Source organism: Apus apus, chromosome 15, assembly GCF_020740795.1.
Source record: "Apus apus isolate bApuApu2 chromosome 15, bApuApu2.pri.cur, whole genome shotgun sequence".
Lineage (NCBI taxonomy): Eukaryota > Metazoa > Chordata > Aves > Apodiformes > Apodidae > Apus > Apus apus.
This window is the reverse complement of record NC_067296.1, coordinates 6231207-6252468: the sequence shown is the minus strand read 5'-3', so window position 1 is coordinate 6252468 and position 21262 is coordinate 6231207. Positions and strand designations below refer to the sequence as shown.

The 21262-nt window shown below is 50.1% G+C and overlaps 1 protein-coding gene across 1 annotated transcript; it reads left to right on the top strand.

Moving 5' to 3' along the window:
- The first annotated feature begins 9483 nt into the window (after positions 1-9483).
- LOC127390926 (thyrotropin-releasing hormone receptor-like) lies at positions 9484-20480 on the top strand. The gene is made up of 2 exons (XM_051633083.1): positions 9484-10269; positions 17121-20480. Exons 1-2 carry the CDS (start codon positions 9484-9486, stop codon positions 17499-17501), a joined length of 1167 nt encoding a protein of 388 aa, XP_051489043.1. The 3' UTR covers positions 17502-20480.
- Positions 20481-21262: the final 782 nt, after the last annotated feature.

The following is a 21262-nucleotide window of genomic DNA, read 5'->3' as shown; positions in this document are numbered from 1 at the left end:
TTCATCCCGCAAAGCCCCTCCACGTTCCCACTCTCACTTCTGCTCCTCGTGGCTCTTGTTGCCTTTTGGAGCACCCTCCCCTCTTGCAGGCAGGAGGACGTGGGGGATGAAGCTCTGCTGCCCCTCCTGAGCCCCCAGCACTGGGGCTGGAGCCCACCAGGCAGGTCCTGCACATCCAGCTTCTGCATGGGGAGATACCTGCCGGGCAGTGCTGCTCCTACACCAGTGCAGGGGCTTGTTTACTGTCCCTGGCTGCTTTCTGCAGGGAAGGATTTCATCACATCTAGGTCCTAGGTTTGGAAATTCATGAAGTTGAAAGTTCAGGGTCAGACGTTTATGTGCAATGAGGCAGAGGCAGGGCTGGGAGCTTGGGGAGCATTTGGGGATGGGTTCCAAACCTCCTCGGTGCTGCTCATTAGTGCCAACTCACATCTTTGCTGGTCCAGCCTTGATCCTGCTGTCATGGCTGCTCATTGTAATTCAAATCTGCTTCAGCTGCCACCAGGGGAAATGTTGCCATTGGTTTTTGGGAAGCTGGAGCAGCCCCTTCTATCCACTGTTGCCCTTCCCTGTTGTCTGCCTTTACAGAGCTGGATGCTGCAGTAACCCAGCCAGGACATGGGAACTGGGGGGGTCCAGAGGGCTGAGCAAGAAAGGGGACTCACAACTGTGACTGGCAGCTTTCCCTGCAGCTTCCATCAGAGCAGGACTTGAGTCCCTTGTTCTGGCCCTGGCACTGGGGTGACCCATCCAAACCTCTCTCCCTGAGGCCACTTTTCCAGGAGCTCCCACCACACGCTGCCTGCAGAGCTGCCTGTTTGGCAGCACATGCAGAAGTGCATCAGACCGGTTCTTGTTCTTTTGATCAAATTCTCTTAGAGATCAACATTTCTTTTCCAAGGAGGAACCAAAATATGTCAGAATGAGCTGGAGATGTGAGGCAGCTGTGGAGAGAAGAGGAGAGACTGGCAAGTCCTGGTTCTTTTGAATGCAGATTGTGTCAAGGTTTCACTTTGAACTGAGTGCCCCACATTTTGCAACAGAAAATTTCTAAATTAGTTGTAACGAGCCCTCAGCCTTCAAGAAAGGGAGTGGAAATGAGGAAGGAGCAAGGCTGGTTGTCTCAGAAGGCTGCTAGAAGTGGGGATGTCAATACAGGAACCCATACTCCAGGCACCTTTCTCAGGCCCGACTTCCAGGACCCTGTGACCATCACTGATTTCTGAAGGTCATGGGAAATGTGGTCACCAGGTCACTCTTCAGGCACTCAGAGAAGCCCTGAGATGCCAGATTTCAGCCAGCAGCTCCGGGGGTTGGTAGGAGACAGGAGATTTTGTGGCACATTGAGGAGATGCTGAGGAAACTGAGTTAGCCAGAGCTTTGCTTCCATCACTTTGCAGCCCTTCCCAAGGACTGGGGCAGGAGCAGTCCTGGCTTTCTCTGCAGATAAGCAACTGAGGAAACAAAATCACCAGAAGAGATGTTCTCACTATGAAAACATCAGATGGAAAAAAGTACCATGTTTCCACAAATTTCTTATTTATATGCTGTTCCAATTGAACCTTCTGCAATCCCTCATCCTACCTGTAAATGGCTGGCAAGATGCTTTCATATCTGAGAAGGGAGAGAAGTCAATTCTGTGAAGTTATTTCCCAGGAGATTTGAAGAAAACACAGTGGTGTGACCAGTCAGGGGTGATCCATAGCTTGGATGGGAAATTTGCCTTTGAATTAGGCTGAGAAACTGAAGTGGCCAAGTTGAAAGGCTGAAAACTTCCTCTTGCATTGGTTGAAATGATGCCGTGGCTGGTCAGACAACTAAGCAGGAACTCAGGAAATTACAGGAAGGAGCAGGTTGCAGCTGAGGGCTCAGCTGGACTGAGCTGAGTCACATTTTCCTTTTACCAGGGGAGAGAAAAAATTGCTCCATATGCCTGATGCTTCGTGCTCTGCGCTGTCAGGGCATTGGCAGTGTCAGGGTCACAACCTCAGTTAGGTGAATGTGTGGGGTGGGAGGAGCTTTGGTTCCATCTAGATCTTTCTTTAAAAAACCCAATAGGAGTGCCTAAAACCAGCGTGGGTTTTGCTCTCTCGGGAGCAGTTGATGTGGCATGTGTGGTCCTGGGCTCTGTGAAAGATGAGCATGATGGGGCTGATGGGAGGAAGGATCTTTGTGTGGCATTAAAACAAATTCACCTCAGAGCAAGGAGAGCTCTTTATTCTGGCTGGACATGGCAGTGAGCAGTGTCCACAGGAAAGACTGAAAAATGATCAAACCCCACAATCAACTGAAACTCTGAAACCACTGATTGGGTGGAGGAAACTGCCCAGCAGTAGGAGCTGCTGTAATTTCACCCACTGTGCTTTGGGACTAACCATATTGGTAGAACTAGTGGGTAAGCCATGATCCATGCAGCACCACGGAGTGAGGGTGGATGGATTAGTGATTAGGGAGCATCTGTGCCAGCAGGACCAGAGGGGTGAGCTTCAGCCAGGCATGTTTCTGCACTTCCATGCTCTGGAGTGTTATGCAAGGCTCAGCAATGGAGAAGAGAGGTGGAGAACAAGTGATGGAGAACTTAACAGAATTTCATTTGTTCCAAGAACAAGTGAGTCCCAGGATATCTGCACGGGCACTGACCAAGGACTTGGAGCATTTTGCCACCCCTGAGGTGGAGGCTCTGCCATTGCCCGGGCGTTCCTGCTGGGAGAGAGAGGCGCAGGGGACACTGCTCAGTTGTGGCCCCTCAGTCACGGTGTGACCACCCCCAGACCTGGACACCAAGGGTGGGCTTGTGTCTCCTGATGCTCGGGGTGGCTCCAGGTGCCAGGTGGAAGGGGAGCTGGGCAGAGCTGAGGCTGCTGCCCCCCTCAGGGGCTGGGCTCCTCGGGCAGGCAGCGCGGGGCTGCACCCACTGCTTGTTGTTACAGCCTCACGGGGTTGACATTTAGATGTCACAGAATATGAAATAACCTGTAATTACAGCCGAATCATTCTGCTAGAGTTTTCTTCTGTTGTAATATTGCATGCAGAGCTTTTGTCTCCCTTGGCGTTATTGCTGTTATTATCCCCCCAGGCTGCCCCTTCAGCACCTCATCCACTCTCATTACTATTGTTGGGAGCTGCCTGTTTCTGTCTCTACCCCAGGCATTTCCCACCCCTTGAGTTGTCCTCAGGATGAGCACTGGGATGGACAATTCAGGTTGGATGTGGAGCAGCCAGTGACCAAAAGGCAGAAGGGAAGATATGGATTAAAAGCCAACTGCACAGTGCTTGCCAAGAGAAGGGAACATGGTCACTGCTCCAAGGGGTAACAGGTTACTTCCTTCCTTTGAGCTCCAGGGGCATCTGGTTTTACAATGACTGTGGTGATATTTCTGGGGAATGAAAGTCCGTGTGTATTTATTCTTCAGCAGGTAAAGCCTCATGCTGTTGACAGGACATCTCCTGAAGCCTGCTCCCCATCACCTGGGCCACCAGTGGGACAACGTCCTCGGACAGCAGCTCCCTGCTTCAGAAATTCAGGTTTTTAGACCAAAGCTGGGGGGGGGAAACAGACCCAAAACTTTCCCAGCTGCAGATCTGTGGGGAGCTTTGCCACGGAGCTGAACCACTGCAAATACCTGGTGTGAACCATTTCAGGTACTGGCCACCAGCAGGTGGCCGGGAAATGGCTGGCCCTGGCCAAGCTCCTCACTTGCCATATTTGTGTTCATCTGTTTGCTAATCTCTGAACAGTGAGAGGCTTTTTCTTTGAGCACTCAGGCTCTAAACACAGCAGGGAAGCAGGGGAGGGGAGAAGGGACTATTTTCCCTCCCTCAATTTAAGAAAGTGGCTTCGCTTTGCTTTCTTTAAAAGCTCAGATTATACTTATTATCTGAAGAAAAATCACCAGGTTCCTCTATGCCCCAAAGGCATTTCCAACACCCTTTATCATAGATTTCACAAAATATCTTTAGAAAAGATTATACAAACTAGAGAGAAAAGTAGCCAACAGCAAGGAGGCAACTTCCCAGGCAGGGCAGAGAGGAACCTGAGGCATCTTGCAGAGCTGCCCAGGCTCACTGAGCCTGGAAATAACAAACCATCCCAGCCCTTAGCTGGGGCTGGGGAAACATCATTTCCCCATGACAGTGCTGTCCCAGGTTCAGTGCTATAGTAAGTGGTGGGAGCTCCTGAAGCCTGGCACCACCAGGCAGGTTTTCCCATCCATCAGGTGCCTGCTGCCCCCACAGGAGATGCTGCCTGTCCCACTCCCAGATCTAAGAACCTCAAGATATTCTTTGTTGTATTTGAGCCCAGATTGGGTTTCATCCACAGAAAATGGTATCACTGCCTTTCTCTTAATCTTTTTTCCATTCCTTCACCCTTCTCTTTATCCACAACATTTTCCATATGCTGTTCCCTTCCACATCATTGGCACAGATGTCATGCAGCCTAGGTCCATGAGCTGGTCCCTGTGGGGCTTTCCAGAAGCTGAATCCCTCCAGAGATTCTTTCCTGCTCACAGGAACCATCAGAAGACCACCAGCTAGTTAATTTTTATATAGCACATACCCTGGTCTATTTTGCATCTTTCAAATTCCTTGACAGCTGCCTCTCTGCTTGGTTTTGATCTCTAAGGGCATTAACACATGAAGCCCCAAAGCAATTTCCTTCCAGGCTGTGACTCCAGAACAGGTGAAGGCAATTTTAACAGAACTTCTCCCTCTCTTGTCTTTCTGAGTGAGCAGTAATGCTGCTTTTAACAGCCTGACTCATCCGTGTGTCTCTAATCACACTTATCAGCCCTCAGGCTGCTCTGCAGAGCCACCAGCACTTTCCTGTAGGGGTACAGAGCTGGGAAGTATGTCCCCATGATCACTCACAATTCAAAATTGGGGCCAAAATCCTGTAACCCAGTGTGTGTTCCCCTCCCCAGCCCACTTGTTGCCTCTTTGTGATGCAGCTTCTCCGTGCTGACCAGCACCGTGTGGATGCAGCCTCTGTGCCCCAGCTCCAGCAGCAGAAGTTTTATGGGTTTAATATTTGTTGGTTATGAAGCACCAGAGGATGGAGAGGTGTTTATCACACATTTGGGTAAGAGGCTTGCTTTCTCCCAGCTCTGTTTATTAAATATGTGAAGCCTCAGAGGTCTTTTCTGTCCATAGGACTAAATGAGCTGCCCAGCAAGGCCGAGTGAGAGGGATGAGCTGCAGGAGGAGTGTGGGGAGATGCTGAAGCTGGTGCTGAACTTGCCAAGCTCCCAGTCCAGGTGCAGTGCTGCTAACCCAGCCCCTGGGCTGCACAGGCACCTGTTCCCAGAAACAGCCACACCTCCCAGGGACACAGTCATTCCCATCTGGGAACTCCCAGAGAAACTAAGACCTCTCCATGCTGACATTTCAGCCAATGGGTGAAGGCAGGTGTTCACAGGACAGCACCTAGAGGTGATGCCAGCAGAGAAAGATGAAAGAATGTGTTAAAAGAAAAAAAAACAACCACAAAACTGGACATGGAATGTTAGTTAAAAGAATCAATATCTTTGGCCATAAAAATATTTGCATTTAAGTCAAACTGGAAGAAAATAATTCTTAATAAGTGTCAAGCTGGTTGGCCTCACCTTAAATACAAACCTCAGTCACATCCTGAACATTATAGCTCCTGTAGGAGTCTGTAATGGAAAATGAAAATCAGCCTTCTCAGCCAACCTGGCTATTTTGACAACATGTAGGCAATGTCCCCCAGATATGTGTGACAGAAACAGACAGGTCCCCTTCACCCCAGCCATGCAATGGACACAGGGGCTGGCTCAGGGGCTCAGGCAGGAGGAGCTGCTCCAGCAGGTGCTTTAATGCCACTGTTATCACTGTGCTAATAACTGCTGAATTGTCAGTGCCCCAAAGCAAAGCATCGAGGGAAATAATGATCCACAACGATCCTACACAATGTTCCAGGTTTGAACAAAAACTTCTCTGGTCTCTGTGGGACTCGTTTTGTTTTGTTTTTTTGTTTCCTGATCCCACAAAACCAATTCCTGGCATGGGTTTGAGGAAGCAGAAGAACCCCAAGTTCCCCCTCAGGACGTTTAGCAGGGTTCATGCCTTCTCCCCTCCCACGTACAGTGCCACTGGCAGCTCCCCTGCCCGTGCTTTGCCATCAGGGGTGTGTCAGGAATAAACTTTTTGACCATCTGGTACCACTGCCCCACCAGCTGGGCAAACAACTCAGGGCTTGCAGGATTGTTAACAGACAGGCACCAGTTTTGGGGCCGCGTGGCCACGTGCAGCTGCTGAACGCCACGTCTAGTGCGTCGATGCATCAAATAGAGGTGAGGGGAGGGGAAACATCAGCGTGTGTTTTAAGCAGATGACTATGTTGCAAGCTGGGCCTCATTTTCAGCTCTACTCTTGCTCAGCTGAGACATCTCAAGGGTTTGAAAGGTCTCAAATCCCAGTGAAAAGCAGAGAGCACCAAGGATGTGACTGTCCCACAAGTGGCCAACCCCGCCCTCCCAGGGGTGAATTTATGAAGATGCAAGGACTCATTTTGTGGTGCCTGGGAGGCATTTCTCTGTACCTCTTTTGATCTCTCTCTAAAAGCCTGTGGGAGTTCCTGCCACAGTGATGTACTTGGAAGCAGCCCTGTTGAGCCTCCCGCTCCCAAGCAGGAGCATGGCACCGTGCTCCTGCAGAGCAGGGCAGCTTCAGCCAAGCTATGGCCATAACCTGGGCACAGGGGGGTCTTTTCCCTTGGGAAGATGCTGTGAGCAATTCCAGCTCCCAGCCAGTCTGTCTGGTTGTTAGAGGACAGGATTCACAGGACAGATAATCCCAAATCTTCTCTGAGGAGGAGGGTGGAAGGGGAGTAGGCAAGGAAGGGTGAGTATTTGGAGACAGATACCTCCTTTCCTCCCATTTGGAATAAATACTGTCTTCCATTAACTCCTGGACAGCAGGCACTGATTATTGTATTTTTGAGGCCTTAGCTGTCTCTGCCCTGGTCTGCATCCAGAGGACCCTCAGCACTGCTGGGTACAGCAGCCGCCTGACAAACAGCTGGAAGCCCGTGTGAGAGTCACCCCAGAGCAGCCCAGTACGTAAACCTTGGAATTATGTGAGTAAAGGCACATGCCCACACTCCCCCTCCTTCCCACAAACACATGCAATAAGATTCAGTCTTACCATTACTCATTTATCTCCTGATTTGTGCTGCTTCACAAGTAACTCCAAGTGCCATGTTGTAGTGGAGGATGGTTTCTGACCAGGATCCTCAGGCCTGGGTGTTTCCTGGTAGTATCCATCACGGGGAGCTGCGGGTGACAGGTTCCCATCTGGTGAAATCACTCTGTGCCAGCCACAGTGAGCAATATGCACAAAGAGGGTATTTATTCAGCTTAGAGAAGGGCCAAGGCAGATGGGAGTCTTAGTGGGACTGGGGGGCAACTTCAGAGAGGGACAATCTATTGCAGCTCTGCTGATGGCCCACGATAAAGCAACCAGGACACTGCACCGGTAATAACCAGGCTGTGTTCTTGCCAGGGGCAGCCATGCTGCTTACTGCAGATAATTGTAGTGGTGCCTTTTGCCTGACAGCTCCCTGAGCCTGGCAGAATGGTGTGGATGCCCTCAGACTGGTCCTCACATGGAGGTGGGTGATGGGTGTTTCTGTAACATGTGCTGAAACAGCCAGGAGTGCCAGGGCTCAGGTGGCAGGCTGGGGTGAGAGGCTGCAGAGGGAGAAGGAGGGGAATTTGGGCTCCTGGAGAGGGAACTGCCAACTCTGTAGGTGAGTGCAGCCTGAATAGTGTGATTAAACAGATGTAATTTCTAGGGGTGGGAGGTTAAAGTGAATCTATTTTTTAAAAAAAGGAGGAAAAGTGAGAGCAAAGTGCAGCCTGGGGAGGTCTCCAAGGGCAGGGGGACCTGCAGTGCCTCCCCAGCCTGGGGCCATAGGGCAGAGGTGTGAGGATGGCAGGGACACAGGCCCTGATGCTCTAAGGAAAGCAAATGGAAAGAGAAGAACAGAATACTTGTCCTTTATAACTGACCCAAAGGTGAATTAAATGTCATGGGAGGCAGCAAAAAACGACAGGGATTGTCTTCTTAGAGCCAAATGGGGGGGATGAGGTTTCCAAGAGAAAAATGGGAAAATTTTATTTGCCACAGCAAGCCAGAGCTGGGGGCAGATTCCTGCTCTCTGAGTTGAGGCAAAAGACATTTTATCCACCCAGGTCTTTGCAGCCCAGGCTTAGCAATTTGCCTGTGAAACACTGGACTTGGTTCACCCAGCATCAGGATCATCCTTCACATTTTGGATACGTGCCTCAGTATCTGGGATAAATGGGACACCTCTGCCTGTAATTGAAACCTCATCTGATAAACAGTGAGTTTTCCCCTTGTCCTTTTCTTCACTCCACGGGTTAGGAAACTCCCAGCATTTTATCTCTGTGAACACAATTGCTCCTTCAATCTTTCAATCTGAAAATGCATTTTCTGGCAGACTGTGGAGACACCAGGAGCGAGTAAGGAGCTGACAACAAATTCTGGCCACAGCAGAATACCAGGGAGATACTGGTTCTCCCAGTCTGACCATGAGGAAGATACCAGATTCCTCAACCCAATCGTTGAGAAGATGCAGGATGTCTCAGCCCAGGGCTGGGTAAGTCATTCCCCAAAGAAGTGACATTGATGTGCTTGTTTGGGACAGGGGTGGCTGCAGGAAGGACAGCACGAGGAGGTCACTGTCTCATGTTTAAGGCCATGGTTCTCTCTGGTATCATGGTCCCATCCTCCTGAAGTTGGGGAGGGAAGGACCCCCAGCCCTCCTTGCCCTGGGGGAACAGTGCAGCCTGTGTCTGGCTGGGGACACAAGGCACCCACAGACCCAGGTCCCTGCGTGGACCCACTCCCTGCTCGGGTTGTCTCGACCCCTGAGCCTTTGCACCTGAGGGATCTCCAACCTGATACCCCCATGCCCTGCCTGGGCTCCTTCCCCTCCTCCTGCTCCTCCTCCTCCTCCTCCTGCTCTGCTCAGCGGGGCACTAGGACCCGGCGGGCACAGGCGGAGACGGGCGGGGGTCCCGAGGCTGGGGTAGCCCTGGGTGGTCGTGGGAAGTCCTGGTGGTTCCCGGGGGGTCCCGGCGGCTGAGGGGTGCTTGAGGATCCCGCGAGCTGGGGATCCTAAGCGGTCCCGGGTGGTTTACCTGGGCTGCGGGGTCCTGGGTGCCCGGGAGCTGGTCCCGGGGACAAGGGGGGGTCCCGGCCGCTCCCCGTCCCTGCCGGCAGAGGCTCCGCGGGGAGTCTGCAGGGGAGGTGGGTGCAAGGAGCCGAGTGGCTGCAAGTCTTGGGGTGATTCGTGGGGAAAAAAGGAGAGGGAGGAGCCGGGGCGGGCGGGAGGGCGGGGAGGGGGCGCGGGGGGCAGCGGGGCTCCTCGGCGCGGCTCCGGCTGCCGGTTCCCCCCTCTGCAGGGTGCGCGGAGCTCCCGGACGGCTGTGGGTGCCGATGGAGAACGGCTCGGCCAGCCCGGGAGCCGCGCTGGGCTGGAGCGGCAACCAGACCCTGGGCAGGATGCCCCGGCAGCCCCTGGAGCTGCAGGTGGTCACCATCCTGCTGGTGCTGGTCATCTGCGGGGTGGGCATCGCAGGCAACGTGATGGTGGTGCTGGTGGTGCTGCGCACCAAGCACATGGTGACCCCCACCAACTGCTACCTGGTGAGCCTGGCGGTGGCCGATCTGATCGTGCTGCTGGCGGCCGGGCTGCCTAACATCTCGGAGGTGGTGGCTTCCTGGGTGTACGGCTACGCCGGCTGCCTCTGCATCACCTACTTGCAGTACTTGGGCATCAACATCTCCGCCTGGTCCATCGCTGCCTTCACGGTGGAGCGGTACATTGCCATCTGCCACGCCATCAAAGCACAGCTCCTCTGCACCGTGTCCCGCGCCAAGCGCATCATCTCCTCGCTGTGGCTCTTCACCTCCCTCTATTGCCTCATGTGGTTCTTCCTGGTGGACACCACCCAAGTCACCTTCTCAGATGGGGCACAGGTCAGCTGCGGCTACCGGGTCTCCAGAAGCCTTTACATGCCCATTTACTTCTTGGATTTTGCCATCTTCTACGTCATCCCGTTGGGGCTGGCAGCTGTCCTCTACAGCCTCATTGCCCGCATCCTCTTCATGAGCCCCCTGCCTGCCACCCCGCAGCACTCCTGCCTGGGCTCCATGCACCAGGGTGGCTCCCTCAAGTTCTCCTGCCGGGGCAACAAGGGGGCCCTGAGCTCCCGGAAGCAGGTAGGGGCTCCCTGCTGGGCTGGGACATGTTGGGGCTCAGGGCTTGGAGGGGCATTCTGGCAGGAGGTAGCAGGGTGTCACAATATTTTGCTTCCCTTTGTGGAGGGAGTGGAGAGGGTTGTTTCGCTGCACAGAAGCCCCCTGCAAGCCCAGCTGGGGTCTGGCAGCACAGATGGGCTCCCCTTGCTTTGGCTGAGTTCAGCAGAGCAGGACAGGGCTCCAGCAGGGCCTGCAGAGGTGGTTGCTGGATAATTAATTATTGATTACCTCCCCGAGGAGGGGAGTGCTGGGACACATTATGCCAGCGGGACTCATCTCCTAGGGAGTCCTGGGCAGGTGACCTCAGATTTAGAAGAGCGAAGGGAGGGGACACCCTCGGTGTCAAGGTGGTGTGTTTGCCTCTTAGTGACTGTCACTCAGCTGCCTGCTTGCTGCCCCTCTCTTTCTCCTCCCACCTTCTGCCTCTGCCCTCATCCCTTCTCTCTCTGTCCACATAGACAATTACTGTCTCTTGCCCCATCTCCTTGGATCTGGGCATGGGACACTCATGTCTGCCCACTGGTCATTTGTAGGAGACCATCCCAATTCAGTTTCAAACTCTGCAGAGACAGAGACATGGGCTGTTTTAAAGGGAAGGGCTGAATCTGGGAGTCTGGCTCAAGTTCCTAAAGTCACCAGTTCTGTTGTGGTTTTGAATGAGCAGGACCTGATATCTAAACACCCTGAAATAGGCTTCAGCCTGTCTTTAAGTCCTTGTTTTTCCAACTTAGTTTCTCACTGCTTGACTTGCACAGGAACTTCTGTTCCCCAGGAGAGACGATTTCAGTTGCAGAGGGGAAGCAAACAGCCCTGAGGACACATATTTCTTTATGAACTTCTAAGTCTTTCTAGTTCAGCTTTTTCTCCCTTTTTGCTCCAGCACAGCAAGGTTGAAAGCAAGTCCTGACTCCTGCAAAAGCCCTTTGCTTGCTCTCCCAGGGTCTCTGGCTGCTGCTGGAGCCTCGGGCAGGGTGTTGGGCAGTGAGGTCTCTAGATACCACAAGGCAGTACCCGAAGGTGCAGGTGGGTCCTTCCAGAGCTGTGCTGCTCCCCCTGCGGTGCTGTGGAGTGGCCCTGCCACACACACTGTACTCCAGCATCATTAGGATGAGTGGCTGAGGCCATTAGTCCTGATGGAGCTGGATGACATGCTCTCCAGCTCCTGGAAACAACTTGTTCTCTCTTTTCTGTTACACTGCAAGTTTTTTCGAGCTTGTCGTTACCTCCTGAAATCTCTGAGCATCGTTAAGGAGAGCAGCATCTTTAGGAACAAAGGTGGCACTGAGTTTCTAAACTGTAAAGCAGTTTCCAGGTATGGTTTGTTGAATGTTTCCCTCTGATTTCACACCAGCAGCTCTTCGAAGTGAGCTGTGTAAGAGACAGATGGAGGAAGAAGCCCCAGCCGTGCCCCTAGTGGCCTGTGGGCTGAGCAGATGACAGACGGGCCACCCAGAGGTGGCTGCAATCCAGGGTTTTCCATCAACAGCTTTCACAGGTTGGACATGACATAGGACATGATTGCTTCATTTTGTATATAATCATAGGGAAATGTATATGAATGTCCATAAAAACAGAGGGAGCAAAACCAGGATCCAGCTTAAACCGTTTGATTAATGGCTGAGGGGGATTTGCTGGATGCTTGGTGCAGAAATAAGTTATCTGTGCACTGAAGCCAAGTAAAAATCACACAGCTCTTCTGACAAGAATTTGGGCAGCATGAACAGGAGTGCTTGGAGCACAGCAAATCCTGCATCACCTGAGCTCTGCCTGAAATCCAGCCAGAGGATTTTGCTAGCAGTGCAATGGACTGTGGAGCTGAAGCCGCAGCAAGTCACGATTTTGCATCTAGTTATGTGGGAAAAACCACCAACCCAACCATCCAAGGAGGAAAGAGGCCTCTGGAGACCCCAAGGGGTCAGCACTGGAGTCTGCCTGGAATTTGCAGGGGCAGCCAGGGCCACAGGAAGGATATTTTCAGGGAGATGCTGCAGCATGCAGGACTCCAGAGGGATGGTGGGGGCAGAGCAGAGGGGAAACCTGGGCTGAGTGCTGGGGAATGGGCAGATCATTAAGGAAGGGATTTTAATGTGAGAAAGAAGGTGGTTTGTTCCATGTGTGCCAGCAGAGCTACCAGATGGAGATGCTGGAGAGGAGAAGGGGTTTAAAAGCGAGTGGAGTGGAGAACATTCCCGTGGCCACTGGGGCCCCACAGCGGGACACGTGGGTGATGGATGCATAGACAGAGGTGTCCGTGTGAACAGGCAGGGCAGTGTGGGGGCTATGGCTTCCACAGCACCCCCAGGACCCTGATCCACAGGACACCTCATCAGCTCGGATTTAGCAAAGGTGGGACTTGAGTGATCTTCTCCAGGTGATGCTCACCTCTAAGGTAATCAATGGCAAAAAGCCCCTGTGCAAGGGGCAGGTACAAGCTCTAACAGGGAGCAGCCTGGACACTGGTGTCCTGTGCTGTGTTCACCAGAAGAAAAGTTTCCTGTCTGATTTTCTGTTAGCCATGGCATCACTGCCCTGGAAGCCAGAGGAATCTTGCAGAAAGGCGAAACACAGATGGATCTCAACTTGGACCACTGGACACTGCTTTGCAACTGCTGATGCTGGCTGAGGAGCTCCTAAGGAGGTTTCCTTGCCCGTTAATCACCCGTGGCCAGGGTGGAAAGGAGAGGGCAGCCTGACAGGTAATGCCATTCACCTCTTATGCTCTCCTGAGAAGTGATGACAGCTCTTGAAAAATCACAGAATCATTTTAGTTGGAAATGTTACCAGGAATTTCCATGGGGACTCTCAGTAAAAGGTCTTGTCCTGGGCATCAGAAGTGAGGACACAGAATGGGAAATGCTCTAGTAACAAATGCTGGTGATCTCCTACCTGCCAGGGGGATGAGGAGGCTGTGAAAGTGATGCATCTGCTTCCTTTGGGGAAAATCGAAGTGAGGGGGCAGGTGCTTTAAAATTCAGTAGCCATGTAGACTAAGGACACCATTAGAAATCACACTTGCAAGTTTGGTCCAAAACAGCAATGGTGTTGCCATCTGACAGGCTTCACAAGTGCAGCAAGAGCTTCACAAGCCAGTTTCCAGTCACAGGGCAGTGGTATGAGGGTGGTTTTGGCTTTGGTGTGTTGGTTAGCCAGGAGAACAGAGCAGAGCAGGGTGGGATGGTGGGCACTGGGTGTATGTGGCTCAGGTGGTCCCTCTGACCCTCAGGTCCCCTCTGCCACACATTAGTGCTCTTCCTCTGGCCTCTCTTTACAGTCAGAGGGGAACTGACTCTTCCAGGCCCTGTGCCCAGAGTCCCCTGGGAGATGCCTAAGGGGGCTACCCCAGAGGTGCCCGTTTTTCTCCCTTGACTGTAAGGACCCTGGATGGCTGAGGGTGTTCTGTTGTACAGATTCAGAGCTTGGAAATGAAATTCTCCCTGTGTGCTCCTACGCAGCCCCAGCGTTACACTTCTTGCTTGTCAGAGCATGAAGAGGCTGCTGTTCCCTCTTTGCTGCCTCTAAAACACTTACATCCAGAGCAGGACAACACAAGGCGTGAGGTTTTGCTGTATTTATGACCTATAAAGAGAACACCACAGGTAGAAACACGAGCCACCTCCGAGCAAATATTTCACCTGCCGGAGAGGGACCGCTAGAGGGAGTGGGATTCACAGGAAAGGGTGCTGCAGCTCGGGATGGTGAGGTCTTAAAAAAATGTCCCTGAGCTGGGGCTTCCCTGAGAGATGCTTTGAGGCTACAGCAAAGCTCTGGCTTTTTTGAGCCCAGTTTTTTTTGGGGGGACCATAAATCAGGACTACTCTAGTGAGAGATAAATATCCCAATCTCTCCCCAGTGCTGATTAGGTTAATTTTTCACAGGAGCACCAGAAGTAAGTTCAGAGCACCTCACAAGTGCTATAGGCACTTGCCTCAACAAGGTAGAGTGAGGAAGGCACAGAGACAGGTTGCAGCCCTGCATGCAGGTGATGCTAGAGATTTCTTTGCCCAGGATGTGTATATGGGAGTAAGTTTGGGATAGACTGTTAAGTTTTATCCAGAGGAGACATCCTGTATTGACACAACTTTCCTAGCCTCACCCTGGAGAACACAGTCTGTGTGGATGGTTGGCTTCAAAAGGCAAATTTCAATCTTGCAGCAAGCTCATGGCAGGGCTACCCAGCCCAGCTTGTGGTTGGGATGCAGTGTCCTCAGGGAGCACAGCAGGCACTTAGTGAGGTGGAGGTAATAAATCCTCATGGTGCTGTTTCCAGCCCATTTCCCCTCCCAGGACAAAGACAGCTTCTTCACAGAGCTGTAGGATGTGTAGCCCTTTGGATGCCAGCACTATGTGGTCTTCTGTGGTCCAGAGGGAGGTGTTGGAAGCTTGCTTGGGCAGGAGGTGGACAAGTATTCACTGGCACTGCTGGCATTTCCATAACAACCAACCAAAAAGCAGGGGCAGTTATGGCTAAAACGCAGATGAATCACTGGTTCTTTTCCAGACTACATTTCTTTTGGTCTCAGAAAGGACCAGAATGAGCTTACTTTTCAGCCTTATTAGGTTATGCTTCCCCTGGTGTTGTTGCTTGGGTGCAGAGTTCAGATCACTGTTCATAACCATTGTAGGTTCCTGAACAGTAAAACAAGGCAGAGAGTTACAACAGTTGAAAAGCCAAAGATGCTTCAGTCTCAGGAGACAGCACATAGGCAGTATTAATGTGAGAGCTTTCAAGGGGAAATTTTGGCCATAAAGAAGCCTCCCAGCCAGAAGTATCACCTGCCAGAGAGCAGAGCTGAGTGTTTTTAAGTTCAGGGATTTATTATCCCCAGCCCTGTGGTGGGTAACTTTGTGTCTCAGGAGCTGAGACAATCTCTGAGTGAGCAGTGCCTGGGCCTCAAAGAGGACTTGCAGAGGTCTGGTATTGCACTTTCCCAGGACATATTTTGCAGCAATCCTGCTGCCTAAGACTGTTGCAGTTGATGGAAAGGCTGCCACCAGCCTTACCCCAGAGACAGCCCTTTAACAAGGGCCCTCTTCCAGGCAGGACCTGTTATGTCTCCGCATAGGATGGACACAGCTCAGAGTCTGTCCTCATCTCCCAAAAGCATCAGTCTAAATAAACTGGTTGTTACAGGATAATTAATTTCTGGCTGAAATTGTACTTAGGATCACTTATGCTGTGGAGCTGGTGGCATTTTTCTGCAGGGTTCAGCTGTTAGCACAGTTTTGTTCAGAACAACTTCCTTCAGGTTGTTGGGAAATAAATCTCATGTGTGTTAAAAATATGGTAAAAGCAATTCTCCCTCTCCAACCTGAGAGGTGGGTCCACGGAAGGCAGCAGGCTGGCTGGATGCTGCCAGTGTCTATTTGATATAAAGATGTCTAGAGATATAGGAAATGCAATTCCTCAGGATATTTCTTCAGGATATTTCTATAAACTAGATTATCCACCTCACAGGGGCATGCTAGACAGGGTGGCTGGAAACCAAAAGCTTGTGAGATGGCTCTTGCTTTTCTGGATCCAGCCTCATACAAAGCATTGAAAAGCTCTGAAGCCACTTTTTACTGACACAACTACAATCCTTGGTATCTTTCCCAAAAGGCAACAAACATGCTGCAGTCTTAGCAACGGGCTCAGCACTCACTCTATCACTGCACGATCTTATTCTGGGAAGTGTCCTCACATTCCCATTAAACCACACACAGCAAGCCACTTCTATTTTGGCCTCAGCTTGATAATAGTCCCTTTCTTGTAGGGAAAGTTTTGTTGCCACTACCAACCACCCCTGATATCTACTCAAAGCATAACAGGAAGGCATAGTTGCTTGTGAATAAGTAAAAAAACACAAACAAACAACCCAAACCCACACTCCAAGGAAAGCTGAGAGACCATGAATGTGATCTAAGGGCTTATTTCCATATTGAGAACTGGAGTCATTGCACAACTCCATTTCTGACATCTGAAATGCCTTAATAAGTGTGAGGCATCAGTGTTTACTCATATTTTCCTCCTTGGGGATGCATGTATTCTGTAAGTACTTGCTGGAGAGTGATTGCCACCCAGCAGAAGTAGCTGTCGAAATGATTAGGATCACTGGAGTTTCAGTTCAATCCTCCTTTTCTTAAATAAGCTTGAGTCGAGCTGAGGGCAATTACTGCTCACTTCTGAATTCTCAGTAACTTCTGGTTCTTAATATTTAAATGTAGAACTTCCCTAGTGTGCTGCAAATTAAAATAACCCCTAGTAACTAGCTAAGTAACGCTCTTATCAGCACAAGGAAAAATTTATGTAAGACTCCAGACAGTCTCCTCTGCTCCCAGTGCTGCTCTGTACCAGGAGCCCATTATCTGGAATGCTGTATGAAACCAGGAGATCCTAGGCAGGCAGTTGAGATATACCCCATGGCACCCCCAAAACGTAGGTCCCCACTTTTTCACAAGTCATTTTCCCCATTGATTTATTGTTACGTACAATTCTCAAATTTTCATTCTGGTACAGAAATTCCTATTATTATCCCTCCCCCTTTCCAGGCTGGTGGATTCTCATCCTAAAGAGTTTTAAAGGCACTTCAATGGTAAATGAAAATCTGTAATTGAAGGGGCTTATTTATGCAAGATTTTTTTATGAGCAAAATGGATTCAAAGAGGAATAGCCCCATGGTATGGATGCCTATTTTTTAATGCTCAAAAAGAGATATAAGCAACCTGTAGCCTGAATCAGCTGCCTGCACCATTTTTCTAGGTGGGAAAGCTCTGCAGGAGATTTGGCATAATCTGATTATCTCTTTTTTTTTTTGCATATTCCCACTGACAAGGTGACCAAAATGCTGGCTGTCGTGGTGGTCCTCTTTGCCCTTCTGTGGATGCCTTATCGCACACTGGTGGTGGTGAACTCCTTCATGGACCCTCCATACCTGAACATCTGGTTCCTTCTCTTCTGCCGCCTCTGCATCTACCTGAACAGTGCCATCAACCCCATCATCTACAACCTCATGTCACAGAAGTTCAGGGCTGCCTTTAGGAAGTTATGCAAGTGTGAAGACAAGAGCTCTGGGAACCCCGCACCGTACACCGCCCCGGTGTACTACAGCATCATGAAGGACTATTCTCATGACAGCTCCGATCACAACGTGACTGAACAAGAGGATCTCAACAGTCTCCCTGCACCTGCAAAGAAGAACAAGCCTGCCAAATAAATCCTGGGATCCCACAGCAATGGGAGCTGTGTGGCTGCATGCACCGTGTTGGGAAAGTGCCAACAGAAATGGCTTTGGCATTGCCGCAAGCTGAATTTAATACCACTCCAGGGCATTGAACAAAACAGATTCTTAGAGGCAAGTTAATTTGCTTTTTCTTAAGGCTAATTTATTCCTGTTTGGTGAAGTGTTAGGCACGGGTCAATGTTTAGCATCTTTAAATAATCTGTAAATATAGCAGTGCAATGTGCAATATAGCAAGTGCAACTGTTTGTTGAGTGGGGGCAGAGATTGAAAGGGAATCCAGGGGGAGAAGGGCATTCAAAGAAAAAAAAGACCCTTCTTACTGGACCAATTTTCTTACAGGATGAGATTCACCTACCTGAATTTACACACCTCTAAAAGACACCCTAAGGGAGGTGCTCCTTTAGTGTCCTTTTGGAGTTAAGGCAACAATCAGGCATTTGCAGGAAGCTGCTCCTCTCATTTCAGCGTAGTTGTCTGAGGAAGACACACACCTCAGGAGGAGATGGATGCCTCCTGAGATGTGATTGATTCTGTGCACTGACTGTAAAGGGACTCTCAGGTGGAGACACCTATGTTAGGAATGGCTGAAGTTGAGTGGCATGAATCTCACCCCGTGCTGCTGTACTGGTAGCAGACAAACCCAAGGTCCAGACCAGTTGGGTTTGTGACAGAAAAACGAACAAACCAGTAATGAGTGCTCCTTAAGGTAACAGTGATACTTCCATCATTGTGGTCTAAGCTTCTTTTGGATAATTTTATCTTTGCTGTCCAAACTCCTCTAGCTGCTTCAGCTGGATGCCATAGCCTTGTCCTGCAAGCCCTGGTGTGGGGTCCCTGAGTTTTGCCAAGCTGCATCCCACCTATAGCTGCATTTCAGTGGCAGGTGAAGCAATGCTCTTATTTCTTGAGGATAATTTGTGAAAGTCCATCAAGTGTTTTGTGACAAGTGACACACTGACTATAGGACATTAACAATATGCATGGCTGCTATCATCTCATGAGCAAAGTGGCTATTCATGACCTGAGGTGTCCAAGAACCCAGGCCAAGGACACTTGCCCCAGACTTGTAAGAGACTATCAGGACTAGGAGTAAAATGTAAAAGATTATACATGAGCCAAACACTGAGGCTCTTGCCAAATGATATAAGGGTCAGCCACCAGTAACCCTGCAGCAGCTGGAAAATATTCTTTGAACAGCTAATTCAGCCTCACTCTTCAACATCATTTTTAGCCTAACCAGAGTGTTAAATGAGCTTAGAATTTTGCATCCCCTTTAGAGAAAATCAGTGTGATATTTTTGAGATCACAAGATGTTAAGTAACTGCTCAAGACCACAAGATATTAAGAAACTGTTCTGTGTCTATGGGAAATCACTTCCCTGGATGAGTCAGAACAGATCTCACTTCCCAATGCTGTGTTGGAAACTGTCTGGGATCAATTTCATTTTGGTGTAGGGTGGCTCTTCATATATGATTATTATATTGTGAGTTATTAAACTATTTTTTCCCCAAAATAACTGAAGGATGCAGAAAGAGAATATTGTTTTTTGCAATTATTTGAAACAGTGAGTGTTTGGAATTTAAGGATTTGTGCCATATTTGCGCTGTTGCTCGTATACTGGGAATTTAGGAACAAAGTTCCTCTTTATTGTTGTTAAGGAAATTCTGCATGGAGGTTTAGGATTTGCTTGTCAAAGAATATGGAAGTGTTTTTGTTTCAATGCAAGAAAATTGTTCAACTTAGCAAAAGAAACTAGGAAATGAAACAGTTTGTTTGTAACAATCCTTTCTCTAGTACAGAACATTTCCCCCTTAGCAGCTCAGAACACACTGTTGGTAAAAGCATCTGCAGACAAGCCAGAGCAGTGAGGACCAGGATGTCCTGAAGTAACACACAGGTAAGGTGTAGGGGAAGGTAGGGGGGGCCCTGAGCCAGTTGATGGTCTCCTAGACATGGTGAAACCCAGGGCTGAGGTTTGGGCGTGTCAGCTCTTACATGGGCTGGGTTGAAGCTAACAGGAACTAAGAGCTCACATGAGTAGCTCAATTCTGAAGCATCTCCAGCAGGATCTTTTCCACCTTCCCATCATATTTCCAGTCTTCACTGCTCCACTTTATGCTTCTTTCCTCCAGAGACAGAAATACCCTAAAAGCACTATTCTCTTAATTAAATTTCAGCCCCAGGCCAACAGCTAATTGATGGTTCTGAATTTTTTTGCTCAACATACTTTGGATTCAATTAAAACCCAGCTCTCTTCACCTTCTACCCTTATTTGCCAAGTACTGCATGACCCTTCGTTATTTCTTGAGCAGTAATTGGCAGATAAATCCCCCCAGTACCACGAGATCTCCAGCAAACGCACCAGAGCATTAAACTGTGTAGATGAGGAATGAGTCCCTGCTCCTTCTCCAGGCATGTGTTCTGACACATTAGGAGGATTTGAGAGCGTTATAGGTGGAAGTGGAGGCAGGAGGTCAGCACTCAGCTTGCTAAGGAGATGCTGGTTAAGAGGACAGGCAGCTGCATGCTGTCAGGAAAAAAAAAAAACCCAGCAGAGAGGAATTAAAAGAAATAACTCATCCCTGTAACTTCCTCTGGATATCCAGTGTCTGAATAAAACCATTAATTGCTCACAAGAAATCAAAGAGCCCCCTTCAAGCTTGAGCCTGAATTACCTTGTACCCTGCAACAGCTGCCCACTCAAAGTCTGAAGCTGTATTTTACCTTTGAAATTTATTTAGTCTCAACAGCATGAGTGTAGGCTGCAAGTTTATAAATACGATACCAAATAGAGAATCTATTACTCCTAAATAATTTTACTACATTGAAGCATTTCCTCAATTTCATCTAACCTGTTAGTTTCTTAATTAAAGCCCTTCCAGTGCTTGTTGACCTGGTAAAATGCCATCTGCTTTCTTCGATTACACAGCAAACGTTCCCTGGCAGGAGAGGGGAGACCTGGCACTGCCACACATCCCTGGGAGGGGAACGAGATTGTGAGCAGTGCAGAGAGGGGGACAGAGAAGGCAGCAGCTTGGGGAAGGGCTGGTGGGGGAAAATTGAGTGAGACCCCAATGGGAGGGCACCTCTGGCATTGCCTGTGCCCCAACTCAGCCCCTGCCCCAGGCAGGAAGGGAAAGCCAGTGCTTTCAGAGCTGAGGCTGGGGGCTAAGCCAGGGCCAGGGCATGGGAAAATGTTTCACTGGAGTTGAAAACAGTGGCTATTCCCTCATGCATCCCAAGAATTGTTTTGGCTTCCTCCAGGAAGAGTCCAGGAGTGCTGGAGGTGGTGTGGAGCCAGCCTTGTGCCTCTGTCCTGGGCCACAAAGGAGCACAGTAACCCCTCTGTGCTTCCCAGTCCTCGGGAACCCAAGGAAACCAAAGTAGCCAAAATCTTCAATCCCGTTTTTATTTCTGGAGTGTTTCAAAGGAGCACAGCAACCTCTCTGTGCTTCCCAGCGCCTAATCACTGCCAGGGCTACCTTCACCCCAGCTCTGGCCCTTCCTCTCTCACTGACACAAAGGCCAAGATAGGGGGTTGCTCCCACGACCCTCGATGCCCCACAAGGATGGTGAAAGGCAGCACAACCATCCCTGGGACGCCTGTGCAGGTCACTCTCAAAGGACACCAGGGCTCAGGTTGCACCTTCCCTCCCACCAGTGGAAGCTGAGGCTGCTGCTCTTCAGTCACAGGATCAGGCCAGTGCGTTTATCCTGCTTCTCACCCCTCTGTC